General features: G+C 47.7%; 3 protein-coding genes across 30 annotated transcripts in view; all 3 read right to left on the bottom strand.

Moving 5' to 3' along the window:
- Positions 1-5,374, bottom strand: part of Oscp1 (organic solute carrier partner 1) — a 36,553-nt gene extending 31,179 nt beyond the window's left edge. For 2 of the 4 annotated variants that reach the window (XR_003954925.1, XM_006503034.3), the window contains exon 1: positions 2,225-5,374. Coding sequence is in view for 2 of the 4 variants with exons in the window: in NM_001356446.1 (NP_001343375.1) it covers positions 2,225-2,336 (112 nt within the window). In the remaining 2 variants the exon portion in view is untranslated. The remainder of the gene's footprint in view (positions 1-2,224) is intronic. The other 2 variants (NM_001356446.1, NM_172701.3) reach the window with 1 other exon arrangement.
- A 106-nt stretch (positions 5,375-5,480) lies between these two features.
- On the bottom strand, positions 5,481-14,089 carry Mrps15 (mitochondrial ribosomal protein S15). The gene is made up of 8 exons (NM_025544.2): positions 13,818-14,089; positions 13,539-13,583; positions 12,304-12,382; positions 10,489-10,537; positions 9,608-9,692; positions 7,459-7,517; positions 5,865-6,056; positions 5,481-5,637 (listed from the first exon to the last, which is right to left on the bottom strand). The coding sequence occupies exons 1-8, from the start codon at positions 13,945-13,947 to the stop codon at positions 5,500-5,502; spliced, it is 777 nt and encodes a 258-aa protein (NP_079820.2). The 5' UTR covers positions 13,948-14,089; the 3' UTR covers positions 5,481-5,499.
- A 1,952-nt stretch (positions 14,090-16,041) lies between these two features.
- Csf3r (colony stimulating factor 3 receptor (granulocyte)) overlaps positions 16,042-22,855 on the bottom strand; it is a 21,535-nt gene continuing 14,721 nt past the window's right edge. For 22 of the 25 annotated variants that reach the window (XM_006502709.2, XM_006502714.2, XM_030253159.1 and 19 more), the window contains 5 exons: positions 21,365-21,511; positions 21,121-21,255; positions 18,267-18,357; positions 18,032-18,113; positions 16,580-17,652 (listed from right to left, as the gene is read on the bottom strand). In XM_006502709.2, coding sequence (XP_006502772.1) covers positions 17,179-17,652; positions 18,032-18,113; positions 18,267-18,357; positions 21,121-21,255; positions 21,365-21,511 — 929 coding nt within the window. In that variant the 3' untranslated portion in view covers positions 16,580-17,178. Of the gene's footprint in view, positions 17,653-18,031; positions 18,114-18,266; positions 18,358-21,120; positions 21,256-21,364; positions 21,512-22,855 lie in introns of all 25 variants that reach the window. The other 3 variants (NR_045561.1, NM_007782.3, NM_001252651.1) reach the window with 1 other exon arrangement.

The raw sequence follows: 22,855 nt of genomic DNA, 5'->3' as shown, positions 1-22,855 counted from the left end.
AGGCTGGCCTCGAACTCAGAAATCCGTCTGCTTCTGCCTCCCGAGTGCTGGGATTAAAGGCGTGCGCCACCACGCCTGGCTCAGACCTCCTCTTGAAAGGCAACACCAACTACTAATTGTGTGAACATGAAATGCACATTATAGCTTCGCTCTCAGGTGTGTATTATTATCATCATTTTATAGAGAAACAAGCTTACAGAGGTCATCACACTTGAAGATCCCGCAGCTAGCTACATGTGGGATCTAGACTTGTATGCCTTCAAAGGCCACGTTAATAATGTAAATTGCTAATTTACACTGTCCTCCAAGATGCGGACTATCTAGAGAAATCGAGCCTGCCCCTCCACTAGGGCTATTAGCCTGAGTGAAATCGCATCACACAGGCAGCAAGAAACAAGCCTCCCGAGGAAGGAACACAATGGCGTATAACAACACCGGCAGGTTGCTCCTCAACCCTGTAGTGAGCACTGATTTATTCTCATCTGCGAGTCGAGTGCTAGATGCTGAAGTACAAACATGTGTAAGACAAACAAGTGGGGAGACACAGGCAAACAGTTGAGCATCGATCTGCCAGCCATGTGGTAAGGTAAGAGAAGCACGGGAGGACACAGTGAGAACAGAAGCAGGTCCTTCTGAGGAAGGAGGGAGGCTCCTGAGGGACGAGACTCTTCAGGAGGTCGGGGAAAGGACGGAGTCATGAAGGACACAGGTTAAAGATCTACACACACTTTGGTGTGATTGGGACTCAAAGTGTCTGTACTGGCTAGTTTTGTGTCAACTTGACACAGCTGGAGTTATCACAGAGAAAGGAGCTTCAGTTGAGGAAATGCCTCCATGAGATCCAACTCTAAGGCATTTTCTCAATTAGTGATCAAGGGGAAAGGCCCCTTGTGGGTGGGACCATCTCTGGGCTGGTAGTCTTGAGTTCTATAAGAGAGCAGGCTGAGCAAGCCAGGGAAGGCAAGCCAGTAAAGAACATCCCTCCATGACCTCTGCATCAGCTCCTGCTTCCTGACCTGCTTGAGTTCCAGTCCTGACTTCCTTTGGTGATGAACAGCAGCATGGAAGTGTAAGCCGAATAAACCCTTTCCTCCCCAACTTGCTTCTTGGTCATGATGTTTGTGCAGGAATAGAAACCCTGACTAAGACAGTGTCCTAATCGGAGGGCCCCAACGTGTTCTGCCTAGGACTTGGTCTCCATTTAGACAGGAGTGGAAGGTTGTCGGCAATTTTGAGGAGAGACATACTAGACATATTTGCATTTTATAAAGCCCCACTAGACATATTTGCATTTTGTAAAGCCCCTGGTAGCAAGGCTGGGAATGAATGGAAGGGAGTGGTCCAGAGGGTTCTCTTGTCTGTTTACGTATGCACTTACACAAAATCAGACACACCATCTGAATGTGCCTGTTTAACATCAATGGAGGGGACATAAGCTGTTGGGAGGAAATCGAGCTTTCATTAGTGTTCAGTTGTCCTTTAGATAAATGTTTACTCCTCTGCCTACAAATACAATAGCCCAGCAAATTTGGTGAACAAAGTTGTTTGCTGAGAAGTAAGATAGACTGGCAGCGTGTTTTGGGTGGTCGTTTCTCTCTGCACTACACATGGCATAATTTTGCATTTTATAAGCCTTCCAAAAGTATTTTCACAATTGCAACCCCTTCCAACACTTGCAAAATCAAGAAGCATGTTTTCGTTCTTATCTATATTATTTTGGGGCCCTACATTTCTAGAAATGGCTTCTGAAATGAGCATGACCAGGCTTCTGCTTACGTAGGAGGACAGAGACGCGGGCGTCCCCATCTGTTTTGTGGGGGTTAACGGATGGTTATACCTGCCAAAAGTATCTTGTCAACTGTAACTACTTTTGGAAATAGACAGATTTCCAGAGACTGGGAAATCGAGGGCTCAGGCACTGTAAGTATGTCCAATGTATTAGGCTTCTCTGTGGGGAAATGCTCTTTTGGAGAATTAATTTGACTCCGGAGGGCTTCCAACTGCATGGGCTCTGCGTCTTTTGAGAAAGATACCCGGCTGTCAAAGAGAAGTGCGCAGAGGCATCGGTTTGGCTATTGGGATGAGGGGAAGGGGGTCAGGTGCCGGTCGGCCTGGGTATCAGGACGGAGGTTGGAGGGGGGCTGGTGCTAGGCTGCGGTTCTGTATAGGGACATTTAGTGCGGTGAGGAAGGGAACAGATCAAGGCTGCGGGGGCGTTACTTACCTTTGCGGGCCTTGTCTCCGGGGATGTTCTGGGCCCTCAGTCGCTGGTCTAGGACGTAAAGCATCTCCCCGCCCAAGTTCAAAAAGAGCAGCGGCAGAGTCCGAACCGACATAGTGCCGGAAACCCGCAGGGTAGATGAAGGAAGAACCCCAGGGTTTGTGATTTAGCAGCCTGGAGGCCCCTACGCGTCCATAGCCCGGTTGCTGGGGCAACGCCGGGAACAGAAAGGCGAACCAATCACATGGTGGATTGATAGGAGGTGGCCGAAGACCGGCGCTTATTGGGTTAAGTGACAAAGATCGCTTCAGGGGATTGGTTCAAACGGAGGCGCGCACCTTTGGCCTCCCGGGAGCGCTGGTTTTGAGTTTTCCAGTTTAGCTTTGGTGTCGCCGGGAGCGTTCCAGCCAGCCGCGCGTATCTGCCGTGGCCCAGCCATCGCACCGGAAACTAGGAAAATCAACCCCAGCGTCTTCGGAGTCGTTCGCCTAGAGTCGTCTAGCGTCCCGGTCCGCCATGGCCTGCTGTGCTGCGGGCAGATTTGTGAACTATCTCCCAGGGACGTGCAGAGGAACCAGTGAGGTCATGGCAAGCGCCACGAAGGCATTCTGAGTTATTATAATCCCTCATCTCGATTAGTTATATCATTTGTCTCCTTTCTAACCCCTCCTGGAAGCGATGTTACGCCGGATTTACTACTCAGTGAGGCAACCCAGCCCGGCCCTCCTAGCAACTTAAGTAGCACCCTCGCGTTTCTTCACCTACGGCTGGACCTTTTCAGACGATTCGTCATCAGTGTTTCTGCTAAGCACTTCTCTCTCCAGCCACAGCAATCTTGAGACTTGAGCTTTGGAACCTACATCCACCTCCTTTAATAATCAGCCACTTCCTCCTTTTCCTTGTAGAATCCTCGCATTCCTTAATTCCCCTTTCTGCATTCCTACGTTCCTCTGTGTCACTGCTCTGATGCTGTTGGACTAAATTTCAAAAGGCGCCGCTTACAAAACACAGCTCATTCCTTCAATGTCTTCCTTCCTGCTTGTGGCATCCTCCACGTCACACCTTCTAGTCGTTTTTCTTTCCTCCCAAGAGCCAAACTTTTTAAAATTGTCTAGTACAACTTGAACCTTTTTGTTTTGTTTTGAAACAGGGTTTCTCTGTGTTGTCCTGGCTGTCCTGGAACTTGCTCTGTAGACCAGGCTGGCTTCAAACTCGGAGATCCACCTGCTTCAGGCTCTGGGAGTGCTGTGACCCGGCACATGAGCTTAACACCTCAGCCCCACCTGTAATAAACATCTTTATCTTCTGGTGGGCCTTATGCATTTTGTTATCTGCCCAGCTTCCAACACTATCTCAAGTTTTGGCAGAACACGGTCCCTTTCAGAGTTTGCCTCTGTGTACTGTCAGACTGGATAGGGTCAAGACAGAGCAGCAAGGTGTGGCTGCACTTGCCTTTGATCCCAGCACTTTGTAAGCAGAGTCCAGCCTGGTCTACATAGCAAGTTCTAGGACAGTCAGGACTGGGTCCCTGTCTTTAAAACCAACAAAAATCAGGCTGGAGAGATGGCTCAGCGGTTAAGATCACTGACTGCTCTTCCGAAGGTCCTGAGTTCAATTCCCAGCAACCACATGGTAGCTCACACCCATCCGTAACGAGATCTGGCGCCCTCTTCTGGAGTGTCTGAAGACAGCTACAGTGTACTTACATATAATAAATGAATAAATCTTTAAAAACAAAAATCCAAAACCAGAGAGAGCTAGGTTTGAACACTAGTCAGCTTTCAAAATTGGACAAGTTGTCTATGTTTCGTAAGCCTGTTTTCAATAGAAAATAGGACAGTGGCCGCAAAAACCTTTAATCTCAGCACTTGGAAGGCAGAGGCAGGTGGATTTTTAAACTCAAGGCCAGTCTGGTCTACAGAGTTCCAGGACAGTCTGGAACCCCCTTACCTTCCCCTCCTCCCCTACAAAAAAATAGAAAGGCAGCCGGCTTGAGGAATAAAGGATTTAAGTATCAGGCAATATTGAAGTGCCCATGGCTGCATTTAAGAGTGCCTTCCCTGCAGGCCTGATCCACTGCTGTGGCGTTCTCTCCCAAGGCTGGTGCCTGGTCCTGTAGCACAGGACCTCTACACAGGTCTCCATCTCATTAAGGCCTCCCTCAGTGTTCCTGGAGGTGATAACCAAACAGTCCAGCTTCACTTCTGATTCTATCCACTCACCTCCTCCTCCATCTCAGAGATGATCTCAATTTTCCCATCCTCACATGGCCCATTTTTTTTTTTTTTTTTTATTACATATCTTCTCTTGGCGATTAAACTTTTGGAGAAAGGGTTTCATGTAGTCTAGACTGGCCTCAAAGTAGCCATGCAACTCAAGATAGCCTTGAAATGATAATGTCTCTCCCAAGTACTGGAACTAGTCATTCAAACACCAGGGCTCAGTATCCATAGGCAACCACACACCCAGGGCCTCAGGTACCTCAACAGCTCCCAAACTGCGCTGGTTCAGCCCTCATCCCTCATCTCTCAACTGCTCTTAGGTAGCACATTAACACATCTTTCTCTTGGTGGCATTCCCTTCTTTTTTTCTTTTTTTGGTTTTTCAAGACAGGGTTTCTCTGTGTAACCTTGGTTGTCCTGGAATTCACTCTGTATACTAGGCTGGGTTCAAACTCAAGAGATCTGCCTGCCTCTGCTTCCTGAGTGCTGGGTTTAAAGGCGTGCATCACCACTGGCTGGCAAGCTGAATGTTTTTTTGTTTTGTTTTGTTTTTCCAGACAGGGTTTCTCTGTATAGTCCTGGCTGTCCTGGAACTCACTTTGTAGACCAGGCTGGCCTTGAACTCAGAAATTCGCCTGCCTCTGCTTCCCAAGTGTTGGGATTAAAGGCGTGCGCCACCACTGCCCGGCAAACTGAATGTTTTTATACCTGAGTCCCATTCACAGACTGAAGCCCTAACTCCAAAGTTACAGTGTTTGAGTCTCACTGTTCCTGTCAGCCTTTAGATTTCTTTCCCTTTTAACTTGCAGTTCTTCTGCCTAAATGCCGTTTCTCTTGGCCAGTGAACTCCTCATCCTTTAGGACCGTCCAGTAGACAGCTACGGCCACCGGCATTACCACTCTGAAACACCATGTATTTGTTTCTATGACTGCGTCCTCTGGGGTGATGGCAGGGACTCTGCCTCCAAGATCCCAGAGCAAAATTAAAAATAAACTCCTCTTGCTCAGGTTAAAAAGAAGGCCATCTTCCATCATTCTTCACGGGAACAGACTTTATTAGTTCACTTGGGTCTTCTCTGGTACGGCATTTGAAGGGTTCTCTGGCACCCCCTCATTTTTTTCTTTTTTGGCAGCAGCTGCAGCAGCTTTTAAGGCCCTTTTTTGCTTCTTCAGCTTTTGCACCTCCTGGTAAACCTGGTGGTTGAAAGGGGGTAAGAAAAGACTTTGTAATTTTATGTAAGACCTTGGATCTGGAGCAGGTCGGTGGGAACTATCTCAGTGGAAACCCTATTTTTTTCTGCATGTGTTGGTGACCTGAGCCAGTTCTAGGCCTTGGTCAGAAGCAGACTGCTTCTCTCTCCTACTCTTTGTACCTCAGTTCAGGGAGGCTGATCAAAGCAACCAACTGTATGACTTCGTACCCGAATGCACAGAGCCTTCTTGGCCAGGAAGCGGCGGTGAACCTTTTGGAAATGCAGAGGGGGTAAGGTATATTCCACCCCTAGCTCCTTGCATGTCTTTTCGAAGACATCATAGTTGGTCTGACGGAGGATTTTGAGCAACTTTTTCCTCCGGTCGATGCTCATCAGCAGATGGCGTTTGTGGGCTTTGTCCTATAGGAGAGGCTGTATTAGTATCAGTCATTGTTTTGAGACAAGGACTCACTTTGTAACCCAGGCTGGCCTCAAACACATGGCAATTCTCCTGTCTTAGCTTCCTGCTTGCTGGGATGACAGGCTTAAGCCATTATACTTACTCCTAATTTCAGTATTTAAGTATTAGCATTTCTTCCCATTAATGAAAATATGGTCATCTCATCAATTAATTGAAATGCCCCTACAATCTGATGTAAACATTACTACAATTCTGCAGGAGCTATTGTCATTGTTCACAGTTTACAGACAGGAAAACAGGTTTAGAGAACTTATTTGCCTGCCACAGGTCTTTAGACTGTGGACCCTGAGGGCACGCCTTAAATCTGCGTCTACGGCCTGCTCTGACTCCAAATCTCAGTCTCCCTGTAGCATGCATCCACTGAGCTTCTCCAGCACTCAGGAGACTCAGCTTGAGTAGGAAGAAAGAGAACCCTATCCTCTGTTCCAGGTCCTGCTCCCTGAGGGGCTCTGCAATGGAGCTGGGATTCTACATCTCAAATGACCAAAACTAATTTCAAAAAGAGCATGTTCAACCAGCTCATGGAAGCACTCAAGGCTACATCAGTCTGTCTTCACAACTGCATACTTATTGAAACAACAACAACAACCACCCCACTAGTGGTTGGGTCTGATGGCACATACCCTATAATTTAGCTTCAGTCAGCTGAAGCGAAAGGATGGAGAGTTCAAAACCAGCCTTCTCGGCACAGGGACCAAAACACCAGCAATTTCCTATTTCTAGCAGCTCTGTGATGCTCAGCTGAGCAATGACACAATGGTATACGGGCCCTGGGCAAGACTGCCAAGATGTGTCAGGCGTCACTCCCTAACAGTGTCCTTGAGGACACTCCATGGTGAGATTGCTGCTCTGAAAGATTCGAAAGAAGCGGTTCTAAAGGTTATGAGAGACACCGGCTAAGAGCCTAGAGATGGGCTGTGTACCACACTGACTGCTAGTATCAATTCTTGTAATCCTTGCACTTCTGTGGCAGAAGTCCCACTCTACAGATGTTGAAAAACATGGGCTCAGACCAATAGGCTTCCCAAAGTCACCATGACTTTAGGTAGAAGTGGCAGAGCTATTATCCATGCATTTAAAAACTGTTTACTAAGCACCCACTATGTCCCAGGCAGTGACCATGCTCTACAGTTTTTTTTTCTTGACCACAGAAAACTCCCAGCGGAGTCTGTAAGGCTCCTTTTGTCTCTCTAGAGGCAGGAGGGGAGTGTTTTCCTTACTAGGGTTGAGGGTGTGACCTCTCTGGTGTCACAGTCACTAGCTTCTTAGGACCAGGAGTCCTTTACTCCCTGCCTCCATCCTTGCTATGTGGTTTAGCTTTGAGCGAAGCCCGGGGCTTACCTTTCGATGTTTCTGCATGTGTTCTTCATAATTGCGGATCCTGACAGTCAAGGCAATGACTGAAACCACAAACCGCAGAGGATGAGAGCTGGGCATAGAGGAAGGGAGGGCCCAGACCCACCTCGTATTTCAGAACCAAAGGAGTAACAATCAGCGATGCTTTTGTATAGCTCTAATCCTACAGCACTCTGAATTGCAAATTCTCAAAGAAAATCTGTGGATCATCTTTCTACTAGAAAAGCAAGCTCAAGAAAAGGAAATAGTTGAATCCATAAAGGCCATTATCTACCATAGCAAATAGCATTGTGTGTGAATGTGCGTTGGGGGGGGGGGGGGGGGAGAAGGTGGTTGACCTTAAACGTGCTATGTAGCCCAGACTTGTAACCAGCTTGCCTTTCTTCCTTTACTAGAATTATGGGTGTGTGACCTGGGCTTGGCTGTGGAGCAGCACCCTCAATGGCCACCACTGTAGTTCTGTTTTTTGACCTTGCGATACAATGCTTTCATCTACAAAGCTCATGTCTGAGAGCCATGCACTTCAGTTACAAAAATAATGGAGACCCAGGCAGGTATATCTTTGTGTGGTGTTGACATGGCAAGTTTTCAGGCCAGCTGGAGTTACATAGTGACACAGTATCTAAAACAGTGGCTCTCAACTCTGTGGGTCGAAATCCTTTTGGAGGTCTCATATCATATTTGCATTAAAATTCATAACAGTAGCAAAATTACACCTATGAAGTAGCAACAAAATAATTGTATGGTTGGGGGTCACTACAATATGAAGAACCGTATTAAAGGGTTGCAGTATTAGGAAGGTTGAGAACCACTGGTCTAAAAGGAAACAAACACCCTAAAAACAACAAAGCCAACCAACCAACCAACCAAACAAAACAAAACAAAACACCTCCTCCTGTTTTAACTAAGCTTATGATTTTGTGTTGAGCTGGGCTGCATTCATGGCTTCCCTGGGGCACATGCAGCCTGCAGGCCTCAGGTTGAACACACTTGCAGGAGTATTAAATTCAGGAACACTAGCATGCTGTCATGGTTAATAGTCACTGTTGTACTAGAGGTCCCAGCTAATCATTGAAATAAAACCTAAAACTGTCAAGAGGACTCAGGGGTGCTCAGTGGGTACAGGTACTGTGGCACAAATGTGACACCTGAGTACAATCCCTGGAATCCATGGTGGAAGGACAGAAGGACATCTAAAATTGTCCTGTGTGGCACACGTATACATGCACTCACAGGTCATATCCTTCCACACACAGTAATAATAATAAAAGCCAACTCTCAAAATTTTACTCTTTTTTTTTTCTCTGTGTTTCCATTAAGGTTTCAGAATTAAAACGTCTCATTTATATGACTGGAGAGATGCCACAGAATTAAGATGCTCTTCAGGAGGTCCCAAGTTCCAGTCCAAGCAGATGGTGGCTCACAACTGTCTGTAATTCCAGTTCACGGGATCCGAAGCCCTTTTCTGACTTCTGCTGGCACTAGGCATAGTGTACAGACATACCCGCAGGCAAAACACTCACACATTAGCAAAGTTGTAAAAAAAAGGGACTGAGGCTCCAAGACAGGAGGTAATACCAGCTGTAATGCAGGCCGAAGGCAGCTGGGAAGAAACCCTGCAGACACCGCATAGGCCACCAAGTCACTCCCCTGCAACTTCTTGGTTCTACTCAAGAGGCAGGCTGCAGGCTGTCACTCACATCTAATGAGGGCTACTGCCAACTCCAGCTGGAAACCAAAACAGGAACCTGGAAATGGTCCCTGCTCGTGGGCGTGACAGCCTCCACAGACGTGAGTCTCGCTGCTAGTAGCCTAATCTTTGTTTCCAAAGTATGTATGCATTCTCTAACGTCTCAATCTCACCACAAAGTAGAACACAGAACTTCAGCCCTGTCCCCAGACAGCTCCATCTTTAGACTCTGCTCTGGAAGCAGAGACTCCAGAGAAGACAGATGACCTGTTTGCCCTCACACAGAGCAATGGGCAGGACTCAGCTGTTAACTCTAGCATCACTGGACTTGGGATCCAGAGTCCCAGCATGCTTCTCCCCTTCCCAAGCCACATCAAGAGCCTAGGCTAGGTACCAGCTAGCAGACTCCTGTGCACCCCCACTACCAAGGGCCCCTGGACCAACTTTGAGCTTCCAAGGTTCTGGAATCCTCAGGGTTTTCCACAATCTTGTTCATCAATTGTTCTTGCTTGATTTTTAACTTCTCTTTCTGTTGGAGACAGAAATTGGGGGAAATCTGAATGGGGAAAAACCTCTAAAGACTAACCTGACTGGGAGGCTACAGTTACAGCATCTAGGCCAGGGCTTACTGTATTCACTAGAGCCTTGGCCAACCACATGGCCCTCCGTAGCCTCATGAGCCCAAGGCTAGAACTAAGGTTAAGTAACTAGTTTGTTGGTTGAATGTCCTGAAGATGTGCTCGCTCACTCATCCATGTATGCATCTGTGGTGGATTGAATGAGAATGGCCCCTTACAGGTTCTTAATATTTGAATGCCTGACCATCAGGGTTAGAAGGCATGGCCTTGTTGGAGGACATATATCACTAGGGTGGGCTTTGAACTTTCAAAAGCCCAAGCCAGTCCTAGTGTCTCTCTGCCTATGGGTCATGGTGTAGTTCTCAGCTACTGCTCCAGTGTCTGCCTGCATGCTGCCATGCCTGCACCATGCCATAGACCTGCACTGGACTAAACCTCTGAAATTGGAAATAAGCCTCCAAAGTAAATGCTTTCTTTCCTAAGAGTTTCCTTGGTTTGCCTCTTCACAGCAAAACAAAACCAAAAAAAACCTAAGACACCATCTTTACCGTGCACCAACCGTTTATCAGATGTCAGAGGCACAAGGGAGGAACACAACTCTCTTCGTGGTGCTTGGTTTGGATAGAGAATGGCTGTGGGATAAATGCTGTGACTGGGGAAGCCTGGGATGGAGGGATGGAGAGATGGAGGGATATAGGGATGGAGTTCCCAGGGAGAAGACTTAGGGTGGTACGGGTTCTCACTCACCCTGCTGGCCATTTCCAAAGACAAGATTCTTTTCACAACATCATCAACCCTGCAAAAAACCAGAGTAATGAGACGAGTATGGGAAGGGGGAGCCATGGTTTTTTCTATGAGAGTTTGTGTGTTTGTATGTGTGTTAGATTATATTCATGGGCACGAAGGTGCCTGTGAAGGCCAGAAGAGGGTTACGACCCTTTGGAGCTCTGGGTTATAGGTGATTTTTGAGCTGTCTGGTATGGGAACAAAACTGTGTTCTCCAGATGAGCAGCAACACTCGTAACTACTGAGCCATCTAGCCTGTCTATGCTGTTTCACAGCAGTTTCAAAGGGAAAAATGGCAGACTGAGACTTATCTTAAGGGGGGTGCTGCGGCTGCTGGAGAGAGGCTCAGAAGTTAAGAGCACTGTTCTTGCAGAGGACCCAAGTTTCCAGCCCCCACAAGTGGCTTATAACCATCCAGAACTCCAGTTCCTGGGTACCCAATGACCTCCCCAGACCACTATAAGCACCAGGCCTTTACGTTGTGCACAGACATATACGTGAGCCAAACATACACATAAATAGATCTAAAAAGAAATTGAAACAAAAGCCAGAAAATGAAGAAGGATGGTGGTCAGATATATAAAGGTGCTTTCTGTGTGAGTCTGACCATGGGAACCATAAAGCTGTAAAGGAGAACTGACATTACACATGTGGGCTTCTTAGGCACCCGCCTCCCCCAGTCATGCACACATGCATTGTAATAAATACAAATTAAAGAAAAGGTAGGGACTGCAAAAATAGTTCAGTGGTTCAGCACACTTGTTCTTGCAGAGGGCCAGAGTTTGGCTCCCAGCACCCATAGCAGTTGGCCTATATCCTGTGATTCCAGTGCCAGGGACTCCAATGCCTTATTCTGACCCCTGTGGGCACTCACACATATGGGCACATATACACACGCTGATACACACATGAACATAAGTAAAAATAAATTGTAAAGAACATTTGAGGTGCAAGAACAAATGACAGTGACTTCTACAAGAAATGCAGCTCTGGTCTGTTGGGTTGAAGACAGCCAGACAACTGGGGTTGTTGGCTCGAATGTCCTGGTTTCGTCTCAGGGAAGGCAAAGGAAGGATTTCCACCTCAGATAGACACAGCCAGATTGCACAGTAAGGAAGGATGGAGCCAGTCCACTGTAGAGGGGCTAAGCAGAGGGACTCTGGTTTTGGTGTCTGTCAGTTCTGGATTCTAGTCCTAGCTCTGTCTTTTAGTTGTATAACACAAAGCATTTATACAAACAGGACACAATTTCTTCTCTTACAAAGCTTTTGTGAAGTCAAGAGAAGAGAGATTTCTTTTTTTTTTAATTTTATTTATTTTATGTATATAAGTACACTGTCACTGTCTTCAGACACTCCAGAAGAGGGCATCGGATCCCATTACAGATGTTTGTGAGCCACCATGTGGTTGCTGGGAATTGAACTCGGGACCTCTGGAAGAGCAGTCAGTGCTCTTAACTGCTGAGCCATCTCTCCAGCCTGAGAAGAGAGATTTCTACCAAGACCAGCAGAGCATGTTAGTTCTTTGGCCTCTGTTAGTGTGAGGTCTTCACTCAGAGTACCAGAAACAAAAGGCGAGCTGAGCTCTGTGAGCAGCGGGTGCCCAGCTGGCCACCTGAGCCCATCAGACCTGCGGCCCTCATCAGTGCTCACATCCAGGGCTCCACAGAATCCAGTTTCAAGTACAACAGGCCAAGTCTTTAGGTCACCCCTTTTCTACTCCCTGTCTATCCTCCCAGGAACGCCTGTACCCACAAGCACGTTGCTTTCCACTTACTTCTCTATGTTGGGGATGATGTCCTTGTATTCTTTGATGAACGCAGAGGAGGGTGGTTCATCGTCCTGCTTGGGTTGGACTGTCAAATACAGGATAGAAAATACTCAGCGTGAACTCCCATCCTCCCAGGCTCCATCCCTCTCACTCACTCCCCGAATCTGTGGCAAGTACCTAAGGGTTTAAGGGTCTCAAACTAGGTTAGCTCAGTTTCTCTTTTGCAAGCCTTGTGGGCACCTGCATGTTGCATGCTGCAAACAAGGGGCCTTTCTCAAGACATCCACTGTGCCTGCAACACAAACCGACTTGGCTCTACAGTTATCAGATTCCTCACTGGGATCGGTTCTCCCGTGGACAGGAGTGAGTTTGGCTTCTCTTTAACTCCTCGATTCCCCAGCCTAGTCCATAGTCTAGTCTAGAAGTAGCACTTTAACAAAGCTTGCTGGTTGACCACATGAATGAAGTACAGGGTGAGAGGAAGTGCTGCTAGCTTTAAGGGAATGTCAATAGCCAGTTCGCATCACTAAAAGCTCGGCTTCTGTGTGTGCATTCCTACTATGTCACTGGAAGTGAGGTTGAAGCCTGTAGTCCAACCCAGTCCAGCGCAACCAAGATAATCTATCCTCTCAAGCCAGACTCTGTCCTGCCACTATGCAAAGGACACTAGAAGCAATAAAGACTATGATATCACAGTTTATTGTGCACGGGGTTAAGGGTGCTTTTCATACCGCTGCCATGATTGAATCCTATTAACTGTGTTCCAATGGATCCTTTGACACTCATTTCAGCGCTGGTTCACAAAAAAAGCAAACTTGCCTCAAATAGTATGTGTTTGTTAGAGGGCCCTAAGGCATGCTAACTTAGGATGGGAAACTTCATCCTTCCTCTCAGAATAGCAGATAAAAAGTGTTACATTCCTAGAATTGTAACTCTTGCTAGTGTTGCCAGCCACACACTCATTGGGTCCAGCCAAGCTGGACTGGGTTGGACCTCGGGCTTCGACCTCACTCTCATCTGACACAGTAGGGATGCACACAACGAGGCGGAGCTTTTGGTGATCTGTATTGTCAAATGAGTGAGTGCTTTCACGCGAAAGCTCTTACTTCTACCTTCTCGTGCACCCCTAAACAATGAATGTGGGGGGGTCTTGGCCTGTCCCTTTGCGCGCCACCTCTGTTCCCTTGTCCACCCCAAGCCTTCCAGGCGGCCTCAAGTCTCAACAACCCAAGTCCTCGTACCTGGTTTCTGGACGGCGGCGTATGCTCGCGCGGCGCGCAGTAGACCTACGCAGAATAGAAAGGGCTGAGACTCTGCCATACACAGCCCCTCATGTCCCTTCTCCCACGAACTGTAGGCACCTGCACCTAACTACCGCCTCACTTCCCTATCTCCCTCCTCATCACCCCTTCCCTAGCCATCACCCTCTTTCTCATCCTGTCACTGCCTTTCTCGGGTCTCCGGGTGCCTGGTCTCCTCCATCTTCGCCCAGTCCCTTGGGACCCAGCTCGGCGGCTCACTCGGAGGCTGCAGGCCACAGCGCGCAGAGAGCAGACTGGCGCTACTTCCGCCCCTCAGCGCAGGGACTGGGGCCCGTGTCACCGCCTGGGCACGAACAGAGCTCAGCGCACGCCACGCGGCCCGCAGCATGTTGACTCCCGACTCGACGGGGGGCCCGCACCGCCACTGCCCGCTCCGCGGTGGATCCAGGTTACATGGGCGCAGCCATGACGGTTCGGGCTCGACCAATCGAGGTGAGAGCGCGACAAGAGCTGCCGAGGGCTGAGCGAATGGATCGGTTCCGGATTGTCAGGGAGCTGGGGCGGAGCCCAGGAATTTGGCCTGGTGGGCGGGCCTGTTTCTACGCTTACAGGCCCGGAGCACTGTGTGAACGCTATAATGTCACCTATTGACCTTGCATCCGGCCTAATCACTTTCTAAATTCCTTATGTTCCTGACCTGGTCCTCAGTTCTCAACCTGTTGGTCAAGACACATGGGGGGTGAAGGTTGTTGAGCGACCTATTCATAGGGGTCACACATCAGATATCTTGCATATCAGATATTTATATCACAATTCATAATAGTAGCAAAATTGCAGTTATGAACTAGCAACGGAAATAATTTTATTAGAGGTCTTCACAACATGAAGAACTGTATTAAAGTATCTCTGCATTAGGAAGGTTGAGAACCATTGCCTGGGGCTGGAGAAATGGCTCAGCGGTTAAGAGCACTGACTGCTCTTCCTAAGGTCCTGAGTTCAAATCCCAGCAACCACATGGTGGCTCATAACCACCTGTAATGGGATCTGATGCCCTGTTCTGGAGTGTCTGAAGACAGCTACAGTGTACTTACATATAACAATAAATAAATCTAAAAAAAAAAAAAGACTCACAACCATCTGTTCAGCTACAGTGTACTCATATACATAAAATAAAATAAATCTTTAATTAAAAAAAAAAAAGAGAACCATTGTCTTAGGTCCTAGTTATTTTAGGGCTTCTGTGGGACTCTCCTTACCTTCTCCAGAGGCTAATATTCTTTCTTGGCCCTCCTCCAGACACCGGGGCCCTGTAAGAACCCTCAGGTTCTAGCCTTCTTTCGTTGGCTTGTATCTCAGTGACTAAGGATAGAGTTTTTGGTAGGGTACTGAGCCATTACTATGAGACCCTGTGGGCAAAGTCTACCTTTATGGGCTGCAGTGTTCTCAAAACATCAAATGAGATTGGTAGCAATGTCTTTTACATTGTTCAGCCTATAGACCGAAGCAGCTGTATACAAAACACATGTTTAAATAGTCAGTATTCGGTACTCAGCTGTGGTAAAACTGAAATGAGGGATGCAAGGGCAAATATAAAGGAAAAGTAGTGGGGAGGGTAAAGAGAGGGGCAAGGAAAGAACACACCATCCCAAGCCTGAGATCAGGGCCGGGGAAAGTAGACCCAAGACAGGCAAGGCTTTTGTGGAAAGGTCTCCATTAGCACAGGGAATAATCCTGACAAATGTGGTTACATGAAACTCAAATGACATTAGGCAACTGAAGATGTGGTTTGGTTAGCAGAGTCCCTGCCTAGAATGCACAGTCCTGGGTTGGATTCCCAGTGGTACGTAAAAACTGGGTGTAGTGGCATATGCCTGTGACCCCAGGACTTTGGAATGGAAGGCAAGAGGATTAAAAGTTGTTCGAGGTCATCCTTGGTTGCATAGCTGGTTTGAGCCCAGACTGGGCTACATAAGACCCTGTCTCAAAAAGGGGAGGGGCAGGGGAGATGGTTCAGTTGGTAGAGTGCCCACTGTGTAAGCATAAACATCCAAGTTCAGATCCCAGCAGCTGCGTGTACAGTACAGGGGCTCGGGGAAGTTGAGTAGGTGATCCCTGGAGCTCATTGGCTCCTTGGATAGCTGAATCCAGGAGCTCCAGGTTAGCCAGGTGGTGGTGGCGCACGCCTTTAGTCCCAGTACTCGGGAAGCAGAGGCAGGCAGATTTCTGAGTTCGAGGCCAGCCTGGTCTACAAAGTGAGTTCCAGGATAGCCCTCTTCCAGCCTCCGTGATAACAGACATACAGGTGAGGCACAGATATGCACGCAAGCAAAACACTCAGACATGTAAAATAAAATAAAATCTGACCGATGAAGGAAGGAAGGAAGGAAGGAAGGAAGGAAGGAAGGAAGGGAGGAGATAAATGATTCTGAGAAATACCTTCTTGACTGTTGGGCCCTGAAAGTGAAAGCCACTTCCTGGTGGTGGTGCACACCTTTATTCCCAGCATTTAAGGCAGAGGCAGGTGGATCTTGAGGCCAGCCTGATCTATAGAGTAAGTTCCAGGATAGGTTGGGCTGTTACACAGAGAAACCCTGTCTTGAAAAACAAATAAACTGGACTGAAGAGATGGCTCAGCGGGTAGGAGCACTGACTGCTCTTCCAAAGGTCCTAAATTCAAATCCCAGCAACCACATGGTGGTTCACAACCACCAGTATTGAGATCTGATGCCCTCTTCTGGTGTGTCTGAAGACAGCAACATTGTACTTATTTATAATACATAAAAAGAAAAACAAGCAAGCAGAGACAAAAAACAAACAAGGGTAGAAGACACTTAAGCTATGCTCAAGAGATTCTTTTCTGGGACCAATAAGATGCCTCCATGGGTAACGCGGTGCTTGTCACTAAGCTTTGAGTCCACTTCTCAAGATCCACATGCTGGAGACCAGAGTTAATTCCCACAAGGTAGGTGTCTTCTGACCTCTGCCTCTGAATCCCCACTCCCCACAAAACAAGTACATGTCATAAAAAAAACTTTATTTATTCAGCTTTTGCTTAATTTTTTTTTTCAAGACAGGGTTTCTCTGTATAGCCCTGGCTGTCCTGGAACTCACTTTGTAGACCAGGCTGGCCTCGAACTCAGAAATCTACCTGCCTCTGCCTCCCGAGTGCTGGGATTAAAGGCATGCACCACCACACCCAGCATAATTTTTGAGATTGGATCTCACTATGTAGGCTAGCCCAGGCTGGCCTGGAACTTGCAATCTTCCTGCATCTTCCTCCCAGATGTTGGGATGCTAGGCATGTACCACCACGTCCAGCCAGAATTTCTGAAAATACCAGCCCCAACTCAAAACCTACAATCAGTTCAATGGACTGAAATTATATGAAAGACGAATGGTGACCATTGGGCTGTAAGCAGTATCTATCTGAACCTTAGAGTGTGAGAGTGGGTGACCTCAGGGTATAGCCTGAGAAGCTCAGAGTAGAGGAGAGGTGCTAGGGGCCAGAGACAGAGACACACTGGGCCTTTCTGCTTCTCTCAGGGCCAGTAGATTTCAGCGGAGGGCTCTTCTCCTCTGAATAGGGCAGGGTCTTCAAGATACAAGGACCCCCAAAGTTCTAGAAACCCCCTTGTTCTTCAACTCCATGGACCTGGAGCCCCTGAAAGAGGGGAAAATCAAATGGAGGCCCAAAGACACAGTCATCTTCCTGGTTTGGAGGTTGGGGCACAAAGGTCTCCTGGGGTCTTGAATGGAACCAGATGTTTTCATAAGATTTAGGGCTAGGGGTGGGGCCCCCCAAGAGGGGCTGAGTGGAGTCAGAGCGAATGTACTGCATTACTCCTGGGCTGGTGGGGCTCTCAAGCACCTGACCATAGAGGACCTGGTCACCAGTGCGAGAGGGAGGCTGGGACTGGTTGGAAATTTCTCTTGGATCTCCTTGGAGCACATAGGCCTGAACCAGGGCTGGAAGGCTACCATTCCCAGAGCTTTCGGAATCCCAGTGGGTCGGTTTCTTGTCTTCCTCCAGTTCAGTGATCTTGGTGATTGATGGCACGCTGGAGTCCCAGAAGCTGGGTAACTGGAAGGTTTCCTGAACACAGGGATATACACAATACGGCATGGTTTGTCTCACATGTCTGCTCCACACATCGTTCCTTCCAGAGATGAGGTAGTTATGGCATCTCCCTTGTTGCTATGTGGCAGAGCACAAAGGGACATACTTGCCTGGCAGCTGTCCATTCCTACCATGTCCCTGACACATGACCCCCAGCCCAACCCACCCTCTGCCACCCACGCATCCATTGTGTAGTGAGGTGACCAATCTTGGAGAGTCAAACTCAGGCCTACATCTCTCCAAAGCAGAATGTGTGTGTGTGTCTGGTTGGAAGTGGGGCTCAGGTGTGTGTTCCTTTAATGACGCTGCCTTGTCTGCCAGTCACAGTTTATACACCTCTCTGCCTCATGATTACCTCTGTCATGATGGTGGGCAACCAGGAGCTCAGGCTACTGTGGGCTGGGTCTGGCACATCTGACCAGAAGGAAGTCTTTCCTCTGCAGAAGGAGACAAGTGAAGTTTGGGTCAGCTTGCCATCTGGCAGCTGAAGAGGGGAAGAGATGTTAGGACAGACCTCCCAGATTGGGGCCCGGAAGTCTGGGAAGGCAGGAAGGGACTTCCGCACCCATGGGTAAAAGGAAGCCACTCACCTGCGTTTGCAGCAGAGCCAGGTCACTACACAGGTAGTGGACAAGAGTACTAAGCAAAGTATGCCCAGGAAAATGTTTAAGTCAGATGGATCTGGGGTGAGAGACAGAAAGCAAGAAGAGTTTAGGGTGTGGCTTTTCCACTGTGGGTCATGAACTCAGTGGTGCTGAATGTGGAGAGAGTCAAATGTTGGCAGGTTGAAAGGTTCCTAAAGAATAACATCTAAAGCCGGGCGTGGTGGCGCACGCCTTTAGTCCCAGCACTCAGGAGGCAGAGGCAGGCGGATTTCTGAGTTCGAGGCCAGCCTGGTCTACAGAGTGAGTTCCAGGACAGCCAGGGCTATACAGAGAAACCCTGCCTCGAAAAAACAAAAAACAAAACAAAACAAAAAAACAAGAATAACATCTAAAAGGTAATTAAAAACAAAACAAAACAGCCAAGCAGTCGTGGCACATACTTGCACTTGGGAGGCAGAAGCAGGTAGATTTCTGTGAGTTCGAGGCCAGCCTTGTCTACAGAGTGAGTTCCAGGGCAGCTAGAACTGTTACACAGAGATACCCTGTCTTTAAAACCATAGGGGTGGGGGGGAATGGAAGGTTTGGAGGCTGGAGAGATGGCTCAGTGGTTAAGAGCACTGGCTGCTCTTCCAGAGGACCCGGGTTCAATTCCCAGCACCCACATGACAGCTCACACCTGTCTGTGACTCTGGCTCCAGAGGATCTAACACCCTCACACAGACATACATACAGGCAAAACACATGAAATATAAATATTAGATAATTTTTTAAAAACCCCAACACATACACATAATGAATCTTCCAACATACTTCACCTGTGTTACATCACACAAGTTCACTGCAGCCTTGGTTCTAATCCGTGTGCACTTGGTTTGCACACACACACTTTGCTTGCACTGTGCATACACCATCACGTCACACAACATCACCAAGCACTGCCCGAAACACCTTGGCTCAGATTCAAGACTACTGTAATCTCAGTGTGTTTACTGTAAATTCAGAGGGTCTTGCCATTGCAGGAACGTATGTTTTAATCATGGAAAGCAAAGCTAAGACTATTGTTTTGTTTTTGTTTGGTTTGGTTTGGCTTTTCCAGACAGGGTTTCTCTGTGTAGCCCTGGCTGTCCTGAAACTCAGTTTATAGACCAGGTTGACTGGATCCGCCTGCCTCTGCCCCCTGAGTGCTGGGATTAAAGGCGTGCGCTACTACCTCCCGCTAAACCAAAGACTTAACATTTTCCTGCCATCAATCCTCAGCATGCAGACATTGAATTAGTGTATCTTCTGATTGAATCATGTTAAAATGATTACTTTTTTATGCAATGTGTCCTCAGCATTGATGACTGCAAAGATCAAAAAATTGGTTAGCTCTGAAAAATGCTGAAGGTGGCTAAGATGCTCTTTGCCCTGCAGTATCCAACATTTAGCCAACAGTTAATTATCTGGGTAAAAAGAAGCAAGAACATCCATGTGATTAGTATGTGGGCTTGCTTAGTCTATAATAAAGATAATTTATATGCTGATCAAGGAATCGTTTCAAAATAAATGCATGGTTTGTTATCAGTTAAGTGTTTGATCTGGTTATGTTTTACATGCATACATGCCCAGAATTATGTAAAAATTTCTTGTGTAAAAAAAAAAGGGACTGGCCAGGCGTGGTGGCGCACACCTTTAATCCCAGCACTCGGGAGGCAGGCAGATTTCTGAGTTCGAGGCCAGCCTGGTCTAAAAGTGAGTTTCAGGACAGCCAGGGCTATACAGAGAAACCCTGTCTGGAAAAAACAACAACAAAAAAAGTGGAGAGGTTAGGGCGGGAGAGAGAGCTCAGTGGTGAGGAACACTGGCTGCTCTTCCAGAGGTCATCAGTTCAATTCCCAGCAACCACATGGTGGCTCACAACCATCTGTAATGGGCATCCGATGCTACCTTCTAGTGTGCCTGAAGACAGTGACAGTGTACTCACATACATGAAATAAATAAATATATGTATTTTAAAAGGGTTAAAGAGCCCTGGGCAGTAGTGTGTGTAAGTCAGGTGGGTAGGGCTGGGTCTCCTCTCACAGAAGAGTGTTCTTGAACAGGCCCTGGTCTCCTCTCAGATTAGCAGGTCCAAAGGTAGCTTCCTATTGTTCTCAAAATTAAGACTTCTTTTTTTGTTTTCTTTGAGACAGGGTTTCTCTGTGTAACCCTGGCTGTCCTGGAGCTCACTCTGTAGACCAGGCTGGCCTTGAACTCAGAGATCTTCGGGCCTCTGCCTCCTGAGGCCTGGGATCAGAGGCATGCGTCACTGCTGCCCTGCATGATTTTTAACTTTTTAAATTAACAACAACAACAACAACATCAACAAACAAACATATATATATATATATATATATATAATCTCTCCTCTCTTTAAAAATTGGGATTTCTTTTTATTTACTTTTCTTCTTCTTCTTCTTCTTCTTCTTCTTCTTCTTCTTCTTCTTCTTCTTCTTCTTCTTCTTCTTGCTCTTTTTTGGTTTTTCGAGACAGAGTTTCTCTGTATAGCCCTAGCTGTCCTGGAATATTTACTTATCGCCTTGAGAGAGCCCTGGTTGGCCTGAAACTATGTAGATCCGAACAACTGTATACTCACAGAGCTCTACCTGCCTCTGTGTCCTCAGTGTTGAGATTAAAGATGTGTGCCACCACACCTGGCAAAATCAGTCCTGGCTGTCCTGGAACTCACTCTGTAGACCAGGCTGGCCTCGAACTCAGAACTTCGCCTGTCTCTGCCACCACTGCCCAGCTTAAAGTCGGGACTTTTTGAGAGACAAAGTGGGGCACCCTCCCAACAGCGAACACTGTCCCGGCCTCTTACCTAGGGTCCTCAGGGTAAGGCCTGTACTGTTGGTGGACCCTGCCCGACTGGTGGCCATGAGGTAGACATGATACAAACTGGCGGGCTCCAGGTGCTTCAGGACAAAGTCATGGAGGGAGATGTTCAGGGTGACGGCTGTGGGTGGAGCATATGGTCAGCTTGGGATGCTAACACACCTCTGTATGTGCCGAGGAACACCCCTTCTAGGATTCCTGGGCTTGTGGGGAGCTAAGGATCGACTCACAGAAGGAGTGGTCCCCAGCATCGGCCCAGAAGATGGTGTAGTGGGTGAGGGGTATCATCCCCAGCCTAGGGGCCTCAGGTACCCACTCCAGCTGTGCCCAGGTTGTGCCAACATGCTTTAGATGCAGCGCTGGAGCATGAGGAGGAGCTGTGGAGAGAGAGAGAGGAGGTGAAAGGGCTGATATAATCAGGGCAAGTGAGCCTGACTGGACTCAGGATCTGGGACATTCTCTAGATGGACGAGAGGTAAGAACTCAAGGAGATGAGTGTGCTTGTACATGTCTTTAATCCTAGCACGCTGAAGATTGAGGCAGGAGGATTGCTGTGTACTTGAGGCCAGCCCGGGCTATGGTCTAAAACCATGCTCTTTGCTTCTCTGTTGCTGTGATTAGACCAGGACCAAAGTCTTAACTCCTTGTTGAGGGAGGTCAGAGAGTACATTCAAGGAGAAATGGAAGTGGAACCCACGGAGGAGGAATGCTGCTAACACTGACCAGCTCTTTGACTCGCTCATCTAGCCATATCTGCCTCCTAAGTGGAGGTGGCACTTCCTGTAGTGGGTTGGGCCCTCCCACATCAGCTATCAATCAATTATGATGATTTCTCATAAAAGTAATCACAGGCCAATAAATATGATGTGGGCAATTGCTCAAACGAGGTTCCCTAGACCAGGTGACTCGAGGTTCTGTCACACTGATAATGAAAACTAGCACACCACACAAAGGTGGACTGAGAGAACTGAGTGTACAGAGCTGTCCTCTGACCTCCACAGGCACTCTGGCATGTGTGTGTCCATTCACACACATCACACACACACATAATAATAATTGAATTAAAGCAACGGCAAAACCAACAAAAATCAAACACAAAACCCCAAACCAAAAGCAAATGGGGGGTGAGTGGGGAAGAGATAGGTATCGATAGATAGATAGATAGATAGATAGATAGATAGATAGATAGATAGATAGATAGATAGATAGATAGATAGATAGATATCCCTTCTAAGAGGGTACTCTGTTTGGGGGGGGGCGAATCTCACATGGCTCAGGCTGTTCCCCAAATCACAATGCTACCTCATCAGAGTTGCTAGGGTCAGAGGTAGACCCCACCAGGATGTCATGTGAATTCAGTTTATGGCTCCCAGAGGCAGAGCCTGGGTTTGAATCCAGTTCTAGCTGCTGTCTGATTTTTGCCACATCTGGTTTTATCCGACTTGGTGTCTGGTTTCAGCCACTCACCCTCTGAATACTTGGTTCAATTCTTTCAGATGTGACCCTGGATTTCTGTTGGGGCTATGGATTGATTCTGTGAAACTGACTCCAACCCCGATTTTCTCCAGTTCACAGCTCCCTGTCTTCTACCCCACCTTCTGCCCAGCTTTGGGGAGTCCACTGTGAGCCATGATGGAAAACACCCGACTCAGAGGCCAGAAGTAAAAGAGTGTGTTTATTCCCATACTCCCCATTGCTAGAGCCCAGATAGGGAGAGAGGA

The sequence above is a fragment of the Mus musculus genome, chromosome 4 (genome assembly GCF_000001635.26).
Source record: "Mus musculus strain C57BL/6J chromosome 4, GRCm38.p6 C57BL/6J".
Lineage (NCBI taxonomy): Eukaryota > Metazoa > Chordata > Mammalia > Rodentia > Muridae > Mus > Mus musculus.
The sequence above is the reverse complement of the archived record's forward strand: the minus strand, read 5'-3'. Positions and strand labels throughout refer to the sequence as shown.

Bases quoted from the DNA above. Each gene is read 5' to 3' on its own strand.
- Mrps15 (NM_025544.2), bottom strand. From the start codon at position 13,947: ATGCTGCGGGCCGCGTGGCGTGCGCTGAGCTCTGTTCGTGCCCAGGCG. The intron at 13,584-13,817 runs GTGAGCCGCCGA...TATTCTGCGTAG, and splicing joins CTGTGGCCTGCAGCCTCCGA to GTCTACTGCGCGCCGCGCGA. The intron at 12,383-13,538 runs GTACGAGGACTT...TGTATTTGACAG, and splicing joins CGCCGCCGTCCAGAAACCAG to TCCAACCCAAGCAGGACGAT.